Source organism: Pongo abelii, chromosome 12 (assembly GCF_028885655.2).
Source record: "Pongo abelii isolate AG06213 chromosome 12, NHGRI_mPonAbe1-v2.0_pri, whole genome shotgun sequence".
NCBI lineage: Eukaryota > Metazoa > Chordata > Mammalia > Primates > Hominidae > Pongo > Pongo abelii.
Window position 1 is genome coordinate 95,295,304 of NC_071997.2, and position 21,438 is coordinate 95,316,741.

General features: G+C 39.5%; 1 protein-coding gene across 1 annotated transcript in view; it reads right to left on the reverse strand.

Moving 5' to 3' along the window:
• Window positions 1–1,281: 1,281 nt before the first annotated feature.
• Window positions 1,282–21,438, reverse strand: part of QPCT (glutaminyl-peptide cyclotransferase) — a 28,578-nt gene continuing 8,421 nt past the window's right edge. Inside the window, exons 3-7 of the mRNA XM_009237390.4 lie at window positions 14,645–14,923; window positions 7,103–7,279; window positions 4,730–4,829; window positions 2,137–2,253; window positions 1,282–1,923 (exon numbers count right to left, since the gene is read on the reverse strand). Of these exons, the coding sequence (XP_009235665.2) occupies window positions 1,778–1,923; window positions 2,137–2,253; window positions 4,730–4,829; window positions 7,103–7,279; window positions 14,645–14,923 (819 nt within the window). The 3' untranslated portion in view covers window positions 1,282–1,777. The remainder of the gene's footprint in view (window positions 1,924–2,136; window positions 2,254–4,729; window positions 4,830–7,102; window positions 7,280–14,644; window positions 14,924–21,438) is intronic.

Sequence of the window (21,438 nt, forward strand, 5' to 3'; positions counted from 1 at the left end):
ATGACTTTGGAAGGACATTTGGAAAATAAAAAAGAATCCTAGAAAAATCTAATTCTGTAAAATTTACCAACATGAAATTATAGACAGGTAATGTAATATATAAATATATATAAATGTAATATATATTTGTATATAACTGTTATATATAGCATAGAATATATCTAAGTATACATACATAATTCTGGCTATATTATTCTATATAATTTATGTAGTCAAATAGATGAAATTATTTTTATCCTTTTCTTACCTGAAAACTATGTTTTAGCAAGTAAATTACTTTCCCAATGACTTCCATTGTCATTTGGCACATTAATTCACTGAGTATTTACTAAACGTCTCATCCAAACAGGGAACACACAGAAGACAGTGGCCCCAACTAACTTCATCTGTATGTCAGGAACGATTTCCTAATTATTTAATTGATCAAGTTTGTATTTCTAGATAATTGTTTCCTATAGCTAAAGACAACTTATGAACGCCTATGTATTTCCAGAAAAAAATGCTCTAACTAACCAAATTGAATACCATATAATCTACCTACATAAAAATTGTCACAACTACTGCAGTACTACTGTGTTACCTTAATATTGACTCTAGAGTTCACATTCAGCAGTCTTATTCTGTCCTCACCTCAATCCAAAACCAAAACAGCAAATATATGCCTGGTAATCACGTAGTTTAACAGGAAAAAACAGGCCAAAAATTGTAATACAGTTTGATTATACCTTTATAAGAAAAATCTGCATTTAAGAAATGTGAGGAGGCTGGATGCAGTGGCTCATGCCTGTAATCCCAGCACTTTGGGAGGCCAAGACAGGAACATTGCTTGAGCCCAGGAGTTCAAGACCAGCTTGGGCAACATGGAGAAACCACATCCATGCAAAAATACCAAAAAAAATTAGCCAGGCAAAAAAATTAGCTAGGTAGTGCATGCCTGTAGTCCCAATCACTCATAGGGTGGAGGTGAGAGGATCGCTTGAGCCCAGGAGGTCAAGGCTGCAGTGAGCCATGATCATGCCACTGCACTCCAGCCTGGGCAACAGAGTGAGACCCTGTCTCAAAAAAAAAAAAGAAAAAGTGAGGAAAAACTAAAAAGCGAACTAATGGTGATTCTGTTAATATAATAGGATTATAGTTTTCTTCTTTTCTCCATTTTCCAAAATTTTTGTTATTGACTATTATTTTTACAATGAGAACGTTAAATTTGCAAAACCCTATAAAAACTGGACTATGCATTAAATTATATCATTATTTTTATATATAAAAAAAGACATCACAACATAGCATTTAATTCTGATTGTAATTTCCATAAAATTAACCCTACAAAGATTTCTCAAAGAAATCTGACTGCTTTCAAACTACATGCTTGTTTTGTATTACATGTAATAGATTCCCACATATGAAAAAATCATAAAATGAAGGCTACATTTTCCAACCGCTATTTAAGTACTGTTTGGAAGACTATCATTGAATAAATGAACCTGATTTTGCCTCATCATGTTTATCTAAAAGAGTTTTTGAAAGATATTTATTTTCCATTTTCTTTACACGGTCCCTCTTTTTCAATCTGTAAATAAAAATTAATGAGCAATTTAGGACACAATATCACAACACAATTATTCTATAATTGATCTGATAACCAAAGACACCTAAGAATAGGATGATCTATAGGACAGATGTTTCCACACATCATTTGTCTGAAATCAGATTATTTTAAATGATGCCTTGACTTTTGAATTCAATTCTAGAACCAATTGTCATAAACTAAATCAGAGTATTACAAATGAAGATATTCCAACACAAAGACTTGTAGGATTTTGTTTAGATTGTCAATGGTTGATGCATCCAAATTTTCTTCGTTGTCATCCATGGTGTGCCAGACTTCAGGGAAAGGAGATGGTATCAGATGCAGAACTGGAACACCTATTAAGAAAGAACCAACTTATAACAATGTGCATTACTCCAGTGAGTAAACTAGAAAGGGTCATTCTTCAAGCAGAGGGAGCTCTGTACCATATAAAGACAGCTGATAATTCATCATCATCTGTGTACTTTCTCATATCCCACCGTTGTACTCCAAAATCAGGCTGCGCACACACACACACACACACACACACACACAGACACACACATTACCTCTTCTTAAAAATGGAATATGGTCATCCTGAATCACACCTCCATAACTGTAATTCTGGAAATACCGCCTCTCCAAAGAGTGATCCTTGAGCAAACCCAATTCGTGAAGTTCATGTTCTGTAGATGACAATTATACAGTAAATGAACAACTATTTTTATCTGATCAAGACTCATAATGTATCCTTATTTAAGGAGTTTGAAATCTTAGCACATGTGTCCATAATTTTTAAAAGATTATGCAACAGCAAGCATGGCCACACCCATGACAATAAACATCTGGGTTGAATAGGGATGTGTACATTTTGGAGCAGGAAGAAAGAAGAGTCACATGTGGCTCTAAACTTACAGGTGAGAACCTCCTTAGAGGTAGAAACTCCACAGAACAGTGGAGAGATAGAGAATGAAAAAAACAGAGGACAGGTGGGTGGAAAGGGGGAACACAGGTGCAGGTGTAGATGCTTATAGGTCCAAGATGCTGCAGGAAGAATGCCTTAGATGAGATATGGGGCTTAGAAGGGGAATACTCAAACAGAGTAGAGATGAAGTATATCAAGTGGACACTCTATGGGAAAGGGATACCTAGTGTGACCTACATCAGTGGTTCTCAAAATGTGATGTCTGACCAGCAACATCAGCAACACCTAGGAACTTGTCAGAAATGCAAACTATCTGGTCCCACCTCAGACTTACAGAAATTCCAGGGCTGGAGTACCGCAATCTGTGTGGAAGAAGCCCTCCAGGTGATTCTGATGCGCTTTAAAGTTTGAGAACCACTGGCCTACATAAGTCACATATTGTGTGTTACAAGATGACAAGAGATTACGTGAATATTATAAGACAACCAAATGAAACTTCCTAGGATAGCTAGGAACTAGCTAGGGTAAAACTAAACCAACTAGTAATTAATCATATGTAATATGATTCTAGGAACATTGAGAAAGCCCTAACTACCACCAAAAACAATATTCTTGTCTGTTTATTGATACTTGTAATTCCTTTATCATGAGACACAACTTTTTCTTATACAACTAGAGATATGGTTTGAAATGTAAATACCAATAGGAGGGGCACAATGGGTTAAAATTGAATGAAGGTGCAAGTTATTGGCATAAGTTCATTCTGGTACAGGACATACTAAAAGTGCACAAAATCTTTGGAAGAAAGCCAAACTCAGTTTCTCGAGGCTACCATCAAAGTAAGGAAAACATGCTACAAGGAAGAAGCCCAAGAAGTTTATATTAATAACACCATTATAGTAATTCTTTCAAACTAGGAAATGAAATTTGTCAATGACGTGCATCTGAAGTTCAAGTAGAAGTTTCTCTAAGATTCCAGACAAATTCTTTACTCATGGCAAAAGTGTGAGTTATGATGGCAGTGTTTTTCCCATCGCTTAGAAGTAATACAAGTCTATCTTGCTCCAAGAAGTTTGTGTGGCTAATAAGGAATTTCTAGCATGAAATTCTTGCCTTCAAAGCAGCCCCCTGGCCTGGATTCTACAATAAAGATCAATGTCATTTTCATCTTTCCCTGATGCCTGAAGAGTTTGCTTTGTTTTGTTTTGTTTTGGGTAGGGTGGAAGTACAAAGTTATTCTCCTTTTCTTTCTCCAAGCCCCAAGCTCCTCTCTTCAGACATAGATACATACGTTTCTTGGGCTGGCCTGGCCTGACCTGGTCTGGCCTAGTCTACTCCCATTTATTTGACTCTAAATCTTAAAGGGTCTAGTTACTCTTCATCCTGATCTCTTGCTTCTTTGGAAAATTGGCAGAGATTGTACTAGATTTAAAGGAAAATAATATCTGGATAAGGTAGAAAATAGAAGATGGCAAAGACAGAGATGGAAAAGAAAAACTGAAGAATATCTTTTGGTATCATTATAAGGACATCATATTCATCATTAGCCAGCATGCTTTGTTGAGTAAACTTTCCTCTCGAAATGCATTCTACATGCTTCAAACAGGACTCTGGGAAAATATTTTCAAATATTTTCAAACCATTTTTAAGGATGTGCAAACATGAAATGTGCTATTTTATGTATCCATTTCAAAATATAGTTTCATGCAGGAAAATAAACTGGGCTTACTACAAAGATGAAAAGAATAATAAACTAATCAATTAAGCAAGAAAAAAAGCCAATAAAGTATATTACACATTTAAATCATATACTTAAATTATAATTTTTTTTCTTTTTTGAGATGGAGCCTCACCCTGTCACCCAGGCTGGAGTGCAATGGCACCATCTTGGCTCACTGCAACCTCTGCTTCCCAGGTTCAAGTGATTCTCATGCCTCAGCCTATCAAGTATCTGGGATTACAGGTGCCTGCCACCACACCCAGCTAATTTTTGTATTTATTTTGTATTTGTTTAGTGAAACTCCATCTCTATTAAACATGAAACCCCCGTTTCATGTTGGCCAGGCTGGTCTCGAACTCCTGACCCTAGCTGATCTGCCTGCCTTGGCCTCCCAAAGTGCTAGGATTACAGGCGTGAGCCACTGTGCCTGACCAAATTATAAATTTTAAATTTTAAAATGTAGTATCTGTCAGTAGCAAGAAATTATGTTTTATTCATTAATAACAGTGGTGCTTACCAATTGCTTGAAGTCTTTCAAACCATCTGGCTGAGTCTGGAAAAAAATTGGGAAACGTTGGGTTTGGAGCTCCAATCAAATCCAATAAGACCAATAAATCCTGAGGGAGAAAAAGTAATGTTTAATCACCATCACCAAAACGCATTTTATATTCATCAATAGGGAAATACAATCAGTCGAAATTAACTGCATTTCAGTAATTGAGAATAATATGGCAAGCCATATGAATGAACCAAAGATTTACTAACATTTTATGCTAATTATTTTGGAGAACTCTTTAAATCTTGCTTATGTAATGTGGACAAATAGCAAATTATTGATTATTTGTGTATGTAACTCCAAGAGGATATCACTAAGGATAAATTAGAAAGAAGACATTTGGATGAATATTTTGTGAACTTTAGAAGCATACATTTATTTTCAGAAAGGAGTCCAAGCCTATCTGATCTTCTAATCCACTCTGTTTAGCCATTTTATCCTTAATCTGTAATGATAAAACTCCCAAAGGAAGGCACTTGGATAGTAACTATTTATTGATCAAGTAGCATCTAAGAAAAATTCATTGTACAGGAGCTATATAACATTGTGTCTCTGGATCTCCATTTCCTTGTGTATCAAATAAGAAGCTCAAACTAGCTGATCTCTAAAGCTTCCTTCTTGTTATAGCTCTCTATCATCTCATCACGAGGACTCTCTGAAGACTACTCACTAGATTAAGACCTCCTGATTTATCTAAGTAAAATAATGCGTGGATAAATATTTAGCGTACATCCTAACACACAGTAGATAAATATTTTCAGGGTCTGTGATCCTAAAGACATAGTATGAATAAATTCATAAATGAAAATTCAATATATTCATCGTAGGAAAAAATAGGCTTCTTTGAAATAGGAACATATTCACAAGGTTGGATAATCTATTAAGGGTTTGTTTCTGGAAAAAAAAGATCTTCATTCAACAAATTTATTTATCAGTCCAAATACATGAATCACTGTGGCTTCATATATTTGGACTGATAAATAACTTTGTTCTACTACTGATCAACCAGGCCTCTCCTCTTGTGAATATGTTCTGAATGCTTTTTGGGCACTTGGGCACAAGTGAATGAATGAGATGCCGACCACATTCCCCTGGCCCATTAGGAGCTACCAATGGATAAGAGGAGGGAGCAAATGCCAACTGGAGGTGTGTTAGGGTCATAGGGGACACAGAATGTGACCATTTGGACTTTTATAGGGTGAAGGTCAGTGATAGGGCAACGGATAGGAATGAGTGGGGGTGCTGGGAATAAGCTATCAGTTCACAGATGGGGTGAGCATCAGGGAGGGATGAAGGCACTGGGGAGAAAGAAGTCTCAACGGTAGCATGAGGTTCCAAGCTGGGGTTAGTGAAGATGTGGGGACAGAATGAAGATCAAATATGGGAAGAGAGTCAGAGTCAGGAGAAGATGCAGGGGTCGGGGGAGGGATTAGGGATGGAGTGTGGGCCCAGGAATGGGGATGAAAATGAGGCTGTGTGTTGCACCATTACTTAGTAATAATAGCAGGGTTTTAAGGCAGCATCAAAATATCCCCACCCCCATGTCAAAAATGCCACATCAAAACCAACACATCAAACTGTCATAGTCACACTGGAGTCACGGTAATACTTTGAAGCCACCAAGGAAATTCTTCACCCCCACCCCTCTTTTATTCCATTTCCCAAAGCCTCATGTTCTTCAGACTTATAAAAGCCTGAAAGAACGGGTTTGCTCTCTCCGCCTCCATACAGTACTGGGGGAATGTGCTCCCATTGAGCCCAACTGAATCTGATGTTCCTGTAATCCAATTTTTTACATCATTTTATCATTTTAATTAAGCTCAGTCAAACATGGCTTCTAACCAGTAATTTTTCTTTCTTTCTTTCTTTTTTTTTTTAAACAGTCTCCCTCTGTCGCCCAGGCTGGAGTGCAATGGAGCAATCATAGCTCACTGCAGCCTCGAACTCCTGGGCTCAAACAATCCTCCTGCCTTAGCCTCTTGAGTAGCTAAGATTACAGGCATACACAAGACCCAGCTAATTATTTTATTTCTCGTAGAGATGAAGTCCCCCTATGTTGCCCACTCTGGTCTCGAACTCCTGGGCTCAAGTGATCCTCCCGCCTCAACCTTCCAAAATGCTGGGATTACAGGTATGAGCCACAGTGCCAGCTCAGAATCATTCTTTTTAGCTCTGGGATTCCTCAAAAACCCAATGCCTGCCAAAGAATGTTCTACCATAAACACTGTGCTCCAAGGATGCTGTGGCATTTTTAGGTCTTTACTTGGCTTTTGCAACCTTTTCCTTGGAGGCAGAGCCTACAGCTACAGTGCCACGGAAATTGCCCAGACTAACCATGCCATGCAGTTGGCTGGTGCCTCTCGCTCCAGGTGGGTGCGGGGTCGATGCCATCTTTGCAGCTAAGTGTCGAGACCCATAGAGAGAATCTTGAGGAGACCAGTGAAGAAAAGCCTCTTCACCATCAAAGAAGATCAGCTGGAGTGACAAATCTGGCTTGGAGTCTGAAACAGTCTGGTAAAAACAACAATAAAAACATAGCAAAAAAATACTGTGATGAGGAAAAATAGCATGATTTTCTATTAATTGGGCAAAAAGATAGATGTGCCATAAAGAAAGGAAGACACCAAAGCAAGTGAAACTATGGCAAAATTTATTCCACACCACTTCCTCTTCAAAAGTCATCACACCTCCCACAGTCTTCACCCATATAAACCACCTTCTTCCATTCCCTCTGAAAATAGAAGTCTTTTATATTTTCTCTTACTCCTCACAGAATTTTGAAACAATGAAAGTGCTGTGATGAATCGTGTGATACACCACCCACTTCCCCTACAGGAGGGTGTGTTGCCTCAGCTGCTGGAAGAGCCGTCAGTCACTTTAGGAATTGCCTCAGCTGCACCTTCCGGGAGTGTCTTACATCCAGTGCTGACCTACACGGGTACAGGGGACTCTCTAAAGAGCCATCATATCTCCAGAGCTCCCCAGGGGTTGGCTGAGGCCGTTGCTGAACCTGCACTGCAGCTCGACTTCTCCCTCCATCCAACACCATTTCTTTCCCCTCCCTGATACCTGTGTTGATCCAAGGCCACTCCCTAATAAGTGACCTGAATGCTAAACTCCATATCAGAGGGTGCTTCCTGGGGAATCCAACCTGAAACAACTGTAAATCTTTCTTGCTTCTCACCTTATTTAAGTCTTCAATTTTGTACTGAGTCTAGCTTCAAGAGTCTGCCCTAGGAATGCTACAGACACAAAGAATAATAATTATAGCCCTTCCCTTGAAATAGCCTATACTTTAGTTGGGTTGGGGAGAGATAAAACAAATACATGAGCATGGCAAAATGTGCCACCAGCCACAAATGTAACATAAAAGTCCTCTAGAAATTGGATAGAATGAGAAGCAAAATCCTGGGGGTGTCAAGGAAGGCTTTATGAAAAAGACAGTATTTGAATGGAACTAAGAAGAGTGACTAGAATTCTAACTGATTTTACACTTTCCTCTGTCTGACAATAACCCCTGTCTTTCAGATTGGTCCTGGTACTCTAAACTCCAAAGTCCTTCAATCCCACTGGAACTCCTAATCTACTGAATGTTTCACCTTTTCACGGTCCTTCACCCCCATAATGTCCTCACTTCACTCTATATTTGGCTTAAATTCCAGTCAATCATGCCAGTCACTCACTAGCATACAATCTCAACTCCCTTGCCCCTCTCTGCTTGGTCAAACTTTCATGGCAAAAACATACTCTACCTACTTCGTGCCAGCACTCATGCAGCTAAACCTTGCCAGAGAAAAAAATATATAACCACACTGTCTGGCCTTGCTTAAAGTTCATGACCACAAACCTCACATTGGCCTTTCATGTTGACTGGCAAGTCATGCTATATTTTCTTAGTTCAGTCACTCTGGCACTCTTCTAGGATTTCACATTCCTCCTCTCCCTGCCACCTCACCCATCTTCATTCCCAACCGATGACCTTGATTTCTTTCTGTCATGCTCATATCAGATGCCAGTCTCCCTGCTTATGCACAAAATCCTATCCTCTCTCATCTGCTCAAGGACATTGCTCTAGCAAATACCATTTCTCTCCTACATCATCAACTTTTCTATCTCTGCTGGATAATTCCCATCAGCCAACAAACATACTGTTGCTTTTCTCATCTTAACATATTTGACCTCACTATCTCCACCATCTACTGCCCAATTTTGTAATCCCATTTATAGAAAAACCCCTTGAAGGAGTTGTCTATTCACACTGTCTCCAATCCCGCTTCTTAAACTTAGCCCAGTTGGGTTTTATCTCCACTGTGTACTGAGACTGCTCTTGTCAAGACACCAATGACTCTACATGGCTACATCCAGTGGTCAACTCTCAGTCTTCATTTCTCTTGACTTATTGTCAGCATTCAGCACAGTTAATTACTCCCTCCTGGCTACACTTGCTTCATTTGGTTCCTAAGACATCATATTCCTCCTACCTTAGCACTAATGGCTCCCTTCATCTCCCTTCCCTCTTAACACTAGAGAGCCTCAGGGGATTGCTTCATGGTTCTCTTCTCTTCTCTGTCCACACTCACTCACTCTCTTGATATCTCTTCTTGAGGCTTTAAATCATATATGCGTGGGTATGTGTGTGTTGTGTGTGTGTGTGTGTATGTGTGTGCTGTGTTGTGTGTGTATTGTTATATATATAAAATTTTTAATATAATTATTTTAAAATAATAATAATAATAATATTGTAGAGATGGAGCCTTAGTATGTTGCCCAGGCTGGTCTCTCTATATATACATATTATATGTTATATTATATTGTATTATATTGTAATAATACACACACACAACACAACACACACATACATGTAAATATCAATTCCAAAAAAATATATCTCCAGCCCTGACTTCACTGCCGATCTCCAGACTACATATTCTGTTGCCAAATGAAGATCTCCACATAGACGTTAATAGACACTTCGAAAAAAGTGTCAAAACTCATCTCCTGAGGTTCCCCTGGAAATCTGTATTACCAACAGTCTCTTCAACCAAATGGATGGCAAAACCACCCTTGCAGTTACTCAGACCAAAAACCAGTGGGGATCTGTCTCTTTCTGTCCTTTTCTATATACACAAACATCCCGATCCAGTTCGTCCTGCCTCTGCAAACCTGTTTCCCACCATTCCTCACCACAGGCCTCTCTTTCCATTTGCTTTGTTTTCTTTGAGCCTAATATGTCTTCACCATTATGTGGTCAAGCGTTCCAGACACTATCACACCTTTATTTCTCGTGTCTGTCTGGTTTTGTTTTTTAAGAATGGGCCCTTCCGGAGCCCTCTGCTGCCTGCTCCAGCCTGGACCGACCACTAGGCCTGCTGCCCATCTGTTTGTTATCTTGGGGCTCCCCTCACCATCAACCTGCAGATTTCTGCCTCTCCTATATGGGACCCCCAGTGAGCTGAACTCCACGACTCCCTCTTCCTTGATTTCTTTCTTGATTTTTCTAGAGCACAGCTTTAAGCAACTTCCAGGGGAAAAATACAGTACATGGGAGTGAAAATTGTTGAGATTTACCTCTGAAAATGTCTTCATTCTATTTTCCTATTTAATTTTTCTGGGTCTGAAGATTCTGGGTTGCAAATTATTTTTATTTAAAATATTTAAGGCATAATTTCATTGTTTTCTAGCTCCCAAAGTTTCTATTGAGAAGTCCAGTGCCATTCTCATTCCCAATACTTTTTATATGACCTACTGGAATTGTTACAATTATTCTCCAAAAGTCATAATCATCTCCTTTTTGTCATTCCTCTTTCTAAAAAAAGATATTTCTTCTACTTTAGGATCCAACTGTTTTATTGATTTATTTATTTTGAAAATAGAAATTTTAATTTCCAAAAGCTCCTTCTTATTGACCAATTGTTCTGTTATTGCAGCATTCTGGTTTTGTTTCATAGATATAATGTCTCCTCTTATCTCTATAAGAATGTTAGAACAGTGTCCTTTAAGTCATTTTCTGCTCTATTTCCTCCAACTTCATTTTAAATTTGTATTATTTGTTTTGCTTTCTTTTTTTTTTTTTTTTTTTTTACATTTTAAAAAAGTATTTATTTATTTAAGAGACAGAGTCTCACTCTGTTGCCCAGGCTGGAGTGCAGTGGCTCAATTATAGTGTACTGCATCCTTGAACTCCTGGGCTCAAGCAATCCTCCCGCCTCAGCCTCCCAAGTAGCTAGGACTACAGGTGTGTACCACCATAACCAGCTAATTTTTTTTTTTTTTTGTACAGAGGGAGCCTCACTATGTTGCCCAGGTTGGTCTCAAACTCCTGGCTTCAAGCAATCTTCCCACCTCCGCCTCCCAAAGTGCTAGGATTACAGGCATGAGCCACTGCTCCAGGCCCTTTCTTTCATGCTGGAGTCTGTCCTCAAATGTCTGGTCATCCTTTAACATTCATTCATGTTAAAGAATAAGATATTAAAATGCTGGTTGGAGACACAGATTGGTTGGCTTCACTGCAAGGCAATCTGGTGCCCAGCCAGTGTTTTCATTGAGAATTACTGAATGTCACCATCTGGGATTTTTCTGCGGGGTGGTTCACATTGTCTGAAGAAGAATCCTCCAGTTTCCTATCTGATGGCTTTCTGGTGCTGAAGATGGGAGAGAAACTATAGATCTCCCTGTTCAATGTGTAGGCTTTTGCCTAATCTCCCTGATTTCCATGGGGTGTCTCACTGTCACCCTCCTGTATACTTGCTATTCTCAATTCCATAACCTCCCTGGTTCAACTTCTCCAGAAAAATATTTTCTCATCTGTGGCAAAGGCACAAGGGGGCACTCACCTACCTGCCTGGTGTGGGGTGAGAATCTCTACATCCACATACTCCTTAGACAGACTTACAAACACTCTCCACACCAGCGCCTTCCTCACCTCTGCCTTCCTCAGCTTATCACATCTCTAATCCCTGAGCCTTTTTAGGATTCTATCAGGGAAACCATTGGCTTCTTCCATTTCTTCCCTCTCCAGGACAGTGTGACTTCTCTCCACTCTGATATGTCATCTGCCATTTCTCCATCCAACTTCTGTCTTCATATTGTGGTTCCTATTCACGGATGTTCTCTAGTTTCTTCAAAAAACGGAGTTTCCCTGATTGTTTTAACGGTGATTTCAAAGGAGAAAAAAATTGTCTTTATCATCTGAAAACTAAGTTAATTTTGTATGCTAATCATTTCATATTGCTCCTTAATTATACCATGAGGAAAGGACAGTTTAATTTGATTTGAATCCTCCATAACTCCTGGAGAGCATTAAGCAGAGGACATGTTTGTGCACTATAAATGCACTCAGGGTTTAATAAGCATTAAATAATTAAACAGATTTTCTCATTGGCAAAAATTGTAAGGTGCTTACTTCAGTAGAGACATTCTAAGCTTCCAGTTGTTTAAAGGGCCTTGAAAGTTCTAGCTTCAAATCAGACAACATAATCACAGAACAAGAGGGCAGAATGGGACCGGTTGGGACAAGAGGCATTCTGCTCATGCCCAGGGCAGAGGCAAACGGAGATAGTTTTTATCTCTTGCAGGCTTGACAGTTCAAGTACCTCAGTGAAACTTCAACAGCTGGGTGACTCCATTGATCAGTACAACGATTTACTTTCATTCTGTTCGCCTAATATCCATTCATTTAAGCAGCAATAAACTGTTGTGGACATTCATCCTGAGTCCCATGAGGCAACCTGCTCTTTTTGCTTCATTTCAGGAATGGCAGAAAAATAGCCATGGCCTTCGTTGCTAGTAACTCAGCCTAGTACCTTGGAGCTAGGAGAATCTGACTGGCCTGATGTATGAAGGTCTTCGTGGTAACACTACAAATGCCTAACTACCAGCGTTCACATAGTCAGTGGGTTATCTGCAGTCTTTCCCCATTCAAGGCTGTATCAGTTAGCTAATGTCGCAATAATAGAATAGAATAACACCCCATCAACACAGTGGCTTAAAATACCATTATGTATCTTCCTGGGATACATAACCTCTGTTGGTCAGCTAGGGAGCAGCTGATCTAGAATGGGTTTGGCTGGGGCAGCTCTGCTTCACTGTGCAGTCAGCGAGGTTGGTTCTGCTCCAGGTGTCTCATCCTTCTGCTGGGACTGGCAGGCTAGCCAGGGCATGCCATTCCTATGGTTATGGCAAAGACAAGGGAGAGCAAGCCCAATGGCACCAGCACACTTCCAGCCTCTGCTTGTGTCACCTCTACTAACATCCCGTTGGCTAAGGCAAGTCAAATAACCAAGTCCAGAGTGAAGGGATGAGGAAGTTCAACAGGCTACAGTGGGAGGACACAGCAAAGTTACCAGGCAAAGGATGTGGATGTGTAATGACAGTCCTATTACTGGAGAGAAGTGGGGCTATGAAGAGTTGGGAATAATCCAGTCTACTTATCCAGAGCTCTTTCAGGTCACTTCCCACCACCGTCTACCCAATCCATGACAGCTGACGAACTTAACTTCTCAATACAAATTTAGTTAAAACATATAACTGGAAGAATAAATCTGATACTCTCAAAGTCTGCATTCAAAAACAGCCTCTTAAAAAAATCCCCCACCTAACCATTTATCTCTAACAGAAAGGATTACTATGAGAATGTACATGTTGATTCGAATTTTTTTAAGGATGACCCCAATTCAATAACTCATTCAGACCTTTCTATCAATATTTCTGGTCGCCAAAAGCAGATATGAGCTATATGGGAAAAAGCAAAGGAGTTCACTCAGAGAAAATATATCCATTACACAGAACAATGTCTTCAAGTCATACTTCATTTTGTGTCCTTATACTAGAAGTGCAAATATGAAAAATTAGACTTTTGCATCAGCTTCTGAACTCCTTCATCCAATTGCTGGAGAAGGAAACTACTTAAAAGCAGGGCAAAGCATGGGACAAAGGGACTGTAGAAGGCTCAGAAAACAAAACAAACCAAAAAAAGAAGTGAAAAGGAGACTGAGAGGGTATAAACAAGTCTTGCTTTCTTCAAGTTCAGCATATCCAGCAAAAATAGAACCAAATATCTCTATTACTTCCATTACAAGATAAACCTTTTACTTCTTTATCCCCATTGTATCAAAGGCTGGACCCTTCATAAAGCTCTGAGCGGGGAACAAAGCATTTGTTGCCTGCGAACAAAGTTTTTTGTTTTTGCTTTGTTGTGTTTACTTGGTTATGAGTGATATCAGAACAAAATGTCTTCATCTAGTTTAGCACTTTTTTCCAATATACCCTTAAGAACACCAAGACTGAAATAACATCTGAGAGTCCCAGAAGTATTTTGAGCTGAGAGCAGAACAAAAGCTCTGCTATGCTACATAAAATGGAGCTGAGATTCACAGATAATAACAATAATGCATTTCTGCTTCATGTTTTTCATCTTGATAGGTCTGAATTACCCGCTCTCCACTTCAGAACCACTTTACTGCAATTCCCTCCTCCAACCCAAGAGCCACCATCTCTCAGATCAGAAGGTTGTGATGTTTCGTGGCCATAGAAAGAAGAAGAAATAAACATAGTTCATTATAAAACACAATTCTCATACGATACCTGAAACAAACTTTTGTCTTCATTTTTCACAAAGAAATGTTGCATTTAATTTAATGTGCATCCAAGGCTGAGAAATCAGGTGCCAATTAATGAATGCATTGCCACGTATCTTAGGTTTATTGCCCATGGTTGATATTCCAAATCATGCAATCTTTCAATTAATATTCACAATAAAAATGTACCAAAAGTCTCCATTTCTAAATGGCCTTCTCATTCCTCCAAGGATTCTAGAATTCACTCTGAGTTACTGCTAATGTACTTTATCCTAGGAATCAACAAGCAGAAAACAGATACCTTTAAGGAAAGGAGTTTCTTGTCCAAGGCACGAGCAAGTTCCAACATCATTGCACATGGCACGGCTGAATCAGTGGCTCCTACAAACACTCTGTTGTTCCAGTGGGAAAAATACTTGGAGTCATAGTGGCAGGCGAGGACCAAATGTCGTTTAGCAGTGGGATTGAGGGTGCTGATGACATTTGAGAAAGACCGGTACCCATAGGGTGTCTGACTCAAGAAGGTGTCTATTTCCAAGACCCAGTCAGCCTGAAGCCTCTGAATTCGCTGCATGATGTGCTGATCAAAACAAAAAAACAAAAAATTTAGATCTAAAGAAACGGCTTTCGTTTTTTAACTGTGATTCTAAAACTTTAAGCAGTGCCTTTCAAATTAAAATTGCAATACATACTTATTGCATTAATAGCAATATTATTGCAATTAATAATTGCTTTGTATTGTTATTGTAATAATAGCATTTGTCCTGTTTAAAAGAGAAGCTAATCCTCTTGCCTCTCCCTTAAACTTCCTCTTACTAATCAATCTCAACCAATGTTAATATTAACCAGTGTTAATAGTTTGATGCAGATCTTTCGACATATCTTCTCCTTGCTTATGCAAACCTACAGTAGCATACAAACACATATATTTGGCAGAGGGGCATATGTTTTTGTAGGAAAAGAATCCTACCTTTTACATTACTCTCCCCTTGCTTTTCTCTTTAACAATATATTATGGACATGTCTACAAGTCAGGAGACAGAGATGCAGTTCGGTAATAGTAAAGTACACTTTTAATATTTCTAGGAGGCTACAAAGGCATGTTTAAAAAATTAAGTAAACCAGCATCCTACAGGTCTCTATCTCTAAGCTCTTCAAGAACAAGAACTGCAAATGGTAGCTCTTTCTGTCCCAAGTGCATAACATGTGTCCAAGTCCAGCAAATGCTTTATATGTAATGAACACTAATAAAAGATACAGATGCTCACCTGCTAAGGAAAATGTAGAAAGCTCCCATAGCTAGGGGGTGGTTGGGGTTATTTCAGATCTCCACTCACTCTAAGAATTAGTGAGCAACCCTGAACCATAATAACATATCAAGCAGCTTTCCCTCTGCACCCAAGGCAGGTTGAGACGCACTGCAAATGCTGGCAAATATAAAAGAGAATCTCTTTCCCCATCTCTGCTGGCCACCTTGAGCCTTATAAGGCAACACTGTGACTGACAGAAGAAAGCAACAGGTGGAGAAAGTAGCATCACTTCAGAAACTAGAAGTATTTTTTTAAAGAACATATTATAGACTTTGTGATGTGAGAAGTTATAGGTGAGTTCATTGCTGATTCATTTGCCTTTTCCCATGCTTATTTTATCTTGGCTTCACTTTCCTATGTTCCTTGGTTTTTTGTTTGTTTGTTTGTTTTGTTTTGTTGTTGCTGTTGTTGTTTAACAGGGCTTCACTCAGTCACCCAGGCAGAAGTGCAATGGTGCAATCTCAGCTCACTGCAACCTCTGCCTCCTCGGTTCAAGCAATTCTCCTGCCTCAACCTCCTGAGTAGCTGGAATAACAGACACATGCCACCATGCCTGACTAACTTTTTTTTTTTTTTTTTGCTTTTTTGGTTTTTTGTAGAGATGGAGTTTTGCCATATTGCCCAGGCTGGTCTCAAACTCCTGGGCTCAAGGGATCCATCCACCTTGGCCTCCCAAAGAGCTGGCATTACAGGTGTGAACCACCATGCCCAGGCTGTTCCTTTTTTTTTTTTTTTTTTCAAATATCATATACATCATTGTAAATTGCCTTAAATTATTTTTATAAAAAGTCAAATGACAAACTAACATCAAAATAACTGACAATTTGTCCTTCAATTAACATCTAACCAAAAACCAACATTTCAGATCTAACAGTTCAGATCTAGACAGTTTAGATCTGGGATGGACCTTAAGATGATAAGTGAATAACTGGAAATGAATGTGAGGGCTTTTATTTATTTTTTTTTCCTCCTAAGAAATACAGGATTTTCTATCCTAGCCAAGTCCCATGTGGCCTGTGCTCACTAATGCGACATGACACGTAGGCAAGAGGCTCAAAACAACTGCGGCAGGAAGCTTCCAAGGAAAGGGGAATTTAAATAGCGGGAGGACACTGATCCTACAGTCAGTCCTGCAAAAGCCAACTAAACAAATGATTCCCCAGCTAGAGACTCCTTGCTTTTTATAGTGGGTGGACTTTGTCCTAAATAGCATTGTGTATGCAGTACCTTAACTTTTCTATTGCAAATTTACATGCTGTCTTATCACATCATCAAAATAAATGTTTATAACCTTTTTTGAAATCAGCATTCATAACTCTCCACAATTTGTAGTACTGTGCTTTGCTCACAGTAGGCTATCAGTAAATATGGGTTCATTCTAACAGTAAATATGAATTGATTTAATGAGAATATATAAAACTATATGATACAAAGCATTAGTAGTTTGAATAGAGAGAAATCACTATGCATCTAACATGAGTTTTTCTGCAGACTATGAAAATGAGTTATCCCTGGACTGTAAAAAAAAAAAAAATTCCATAAAATGGGTCATTTAAAAGAAAAAAAGCATATACTCCAGAACATCTGGTATCCAGATGATAAAATGCTCCATAAAATGGCTTCTTCAACACGAATTGCAGATTGCAAGTTCACAAAATGAATTGGAATTTTAAAAAATATATCTGTTAGCATTACTCAGAAGTCACACACAAACTTATTTCTCAACTTGTTACCAGGTCTTCATCATAATTTCTGATGACCTTGTTGACACTAAAATCCATAAGAGAATCAGCATATAATCTCAAAAGAGTTTTTCCTGAAGCAACTTTTTTTTTTTTTTTTTGAGACAGAGTCTCACTCTGTCGCCAGGCTGGAGTGCAGCGGCACAATCTTGGCTCACTGCAACCTCCAACTCCCTGGTTCAAGCAGTTCTCCTGCCTTAGCCTCCCAAGAAACTGGGATCACAGGCACATGCCACCACGCCCAGCTAATTTTTGTATTTTTGGTAGAGACAAGGTTTCACCATGTTGGCCAGGATGGTCTCGATCTCCTGACCTCGTGATCTGCCTGCCTCAGCCTCCCAAAGTGCTGGGATTACAGGCATGAGCCACCGCACCAAGCCCTGCAACTTTTTTGTTCAGTGTAAATATTTTTTGTTTATCTTAGCAGCTAAGATAAATCATCTTTATAAACCATCAAATTGGCTGCATAATCTAATTAGTTCACCAATATCCCTTGTTGTTTTGTTTTTGGCTTTCAGACTTAGTCTACAAGTCCCCACCAGAAGTCTCTAGGGGAACTCCCCAAACTACCACTACTATCATTCAAATACCCCTAAGCAGGAGTACGTGGCTGTGGCAGGGACTCTAAAGCAGCTGCGCTTCCCCAGTGCCAAAGCAGCAAAGGGCTGGGCCCTCCAGGAGTGCCGAAAGGCAATTTAGAATATAGATCACACTTTGGGTTGCCATATATCTATGTTTTAAAATGGAGAGGAGAGAAAAAGGGAGAAAGAGAAAGAGTGAGAGAGATGGAGATAGGGATAAAGCAGAGATAGATGGAGACTGAGTAGAGAAGAAAAAAAGTACAAAGATGAAGACATGAGCGCGAGAGAGAGGCTATTACAAGATAGTCTACTTCCAAAGAGTGGTAGGGGGATTTATTCTAGGTTAACACTAGTGAATGATCCTGGGTTTCATTTAATTAAACATAAATTCTAGTTTCCAGGTTCTGAGAAACAATGACATCAGTAGACCAGATTTGTTTGGAGGAAGCCGATTTTCCAGTATTTGTGCTAAGTCTGCAAACACATCATCGTCAGGATGCTGACATCTGCCACCCAAAGACTCAGGTACCTCTTTACTCTTGAGTGCACCATATATGAGTCCCTCGGGCTCCTCCTCTTAGGGGGCTGGACTGAGGGTGCACCTGGGATCTATGTACCTGATGACGTTCAGTTTCGGTGGCTCAGATGCAATGTGCACCTGTGGGGGATTTTACCCCCTGAAGTTTCTAGTTTGCCTCTTTTAGACAAAGGATATTGCTTGCCCATTTGTGAGACTTTATCATCCTAATTTTTAAATTTTTTTATTTCTATCTTATAAATCAATGAAATAGCCCCAAATGTATTATCTTCAAATTATTTATTTAACAAATAACTTATCTCCTCAAAATAAAAATATCCTAATAATCCAATAGGCAGCTTTGGGGTCATTGATCAGAGACCAGGAAAACGCATAATGTGGGACAGGGTTCCCCCAAAATATTCTCTTTCTGTAAAAGAGAATCCATAGTAATGCATATCTTTACTGGTAACTACAAAAGTTAATTCACAAACCAATTTTATATCAAGTTTACCCTTTTTTAATATTTGAGGATCTTCTCTAGTTAAAACCTTGAAACTCTAAATTATAAAACATCTCATCTAGTGTTCAAAAAGGCCTCAGGAGAAAAAAAAAGGTTCAATCATTTTTGTTTCAATTCAATTCTACATGAAAGGATCTAATCTTAGTCAAATTAAGGCCATTAGTGTAGTTCCCTCATAATTACTCTGTCATGTACCTCACTTTCAAAATGAGAATTCCTTTGTCTTCCACAGCTTAGAAGATAGGTCTCTAAAAATTAATGGTAATTTTCTTCTCAAAAAATTCTAAAATGGAATCTAAGTGAGATATCTAACATAGCCATCAGCCAGCCCATGCATAGGCAGCCCAGCAGTAGTTCCCAACACATTCTAAAATACTGTCCATAAATTTCTCATTTGCCTCCACCCCCATATGATAGTGGAGAACGTTACTGAAACTTCAGTAACACTTTTAAATGAATATGTATCTTTTTAACCACAACAGTATCTATGTATATTATGTATCCTATATACTGTATTCTGTTGAAGCTAAAGATCAACTAGCAATGTTTATTGTGTTCATGGATTTCCAGAGCCTGCAGGCGAGGAACCTCAGGCCTGAAGTATGCATATCATTCCTGGTTATATACAGCGCTCTGGGCAAATGGTATGGGAAAATAAAAAAGGTTGAGTTGAATAGGAAGAGTAAGCATCATAGACCTAGATTTTTTTCTAACAAAGAACTGAGGCTATTGGAAAATGCCAATTAAGTGCCCTGGCCTTCTTTTAAGGAAATGCTTGAGAGATAAGGACCAGGGAATATTGTTAAAGTGAATGGTATGTGCCTCACTCTCCAACTTGGGCACGAGAAGATCGAGAGCTGGAGACATTTGAGTGCACAAAGCAGAGCTGATTCCTCCCAGCTCTCCAGTGATAGGATAGAGATCTCAAGCGGATTCTGGCCTCAACACTGGTACAAGTATAACCTTGAGCAAGTTAATTCATATACCTCAACCTCAGATCTTTTTAAATTCCTAACATTGAGATAATAATAGCATCCACACACTGTTCTGAAGGCTGAATGAGATGATCTATGCAAAGAACTCAGTAAAGTGTCTGACCCAGAAAAAACTGCTCAGTGAAAGTCAGCCATCATTGCTATTATTCTTCACTCTGCCTAACGGTTAGACAGAACTAAGCTGCCTGCAGGGTGTCTACCGTCTAATTCCTTGGGAGAAGCCACAGCTATTCAGATGGAAGACAAGAGGCTAATGGGGAGACAGACATGTGGATATCTAGGCTAGCCTGAGAGGCAGAGGCTGTACACCGGGCAGAAAGGAAGAGCTCAGCTGGACGCGGTGGCTCACGCCTGTAATCCCAGCACTTTGGGAGGCCAAGGCGGGAGGATCATGAGGTCAGGAGATAGAGACCATCCTGGCCAACGTGGTGAAACCCCGTCTCTACTAAAAATACAAAAATTAGCCGGGTGTGGTGGTGTGCGCCTGTAGTCCCAGCTACTCGGGAGGCTGAGGCAGGAGAATAGTGTGAACCCAGGAGATGGAGGTTGCAGGGAACCGAGATCGCGCCACTGCACTCCAGCCTGGGTGACAGAGCGAGACTCTGAAATCGAAAGGAAGAGCTCAGAGCTGGGCACCTGCGCCTTGCAGTTCTCATTCTGGGCACAGCAGTGGGTGCCAAGGTCTTTTGCCTGAAGAGTTTCAGAAGAGGATGTGAAGAGCCAGTCCCATTACTTCCCAAGTGACCCCTTAAAATGGGGCTAGTTTGAAAAAAACAGATATTCAGAGGTGAGGTTTCAGATTGCTAAGAAGACTGACATCAGGGAGGCAAAGAGGCATCCAAGGTCTGGCCCAGCTTATTCTACCCTCCACAACAGTGGTAAAATCAATGGGTCTTGAAATCAGTTTAGTGGGTTATGACCAGCATTTTTTAAGAACCAATAAAATAGAACTGACCATATTGCAGTAAAATGCAGTAAGGATATTTTTCATGGAAGTTTTGTTTCAGTTAAATATGCCAGTACGTTTGTGTGTATAAAATGTAAAATTCATTTTTTTTTTACTTTGTGTCAGAGTCAGAAGTTTGAGAAGCACTGCCCCGGAGAAATGTAGCTTATCACCAGCCTTAACTCTCCCTCCAGGGAGAATACAATTTCCCTAAGGCGAGTGATGGCCTGACAGTATACTCTTGACCTACAACCTTCAAGCAAGGACTCCCTAAGCCTGTTGCTGTTCATTGTTTAGGATTCAAGAAAACTTAATTGGGAGCCTCGGGGTGTGTTACTGAATGGTCAAGAGTGAAGGACTGTGTAATGTTGTACCCCAAATAGAGATTTCACACATAAACTATTGACATTAACATGTACCATTTAATTCAGAACAGACATGTACTCTCAGCCATTTGATTTTTCTTGGTTGACTATTTGGT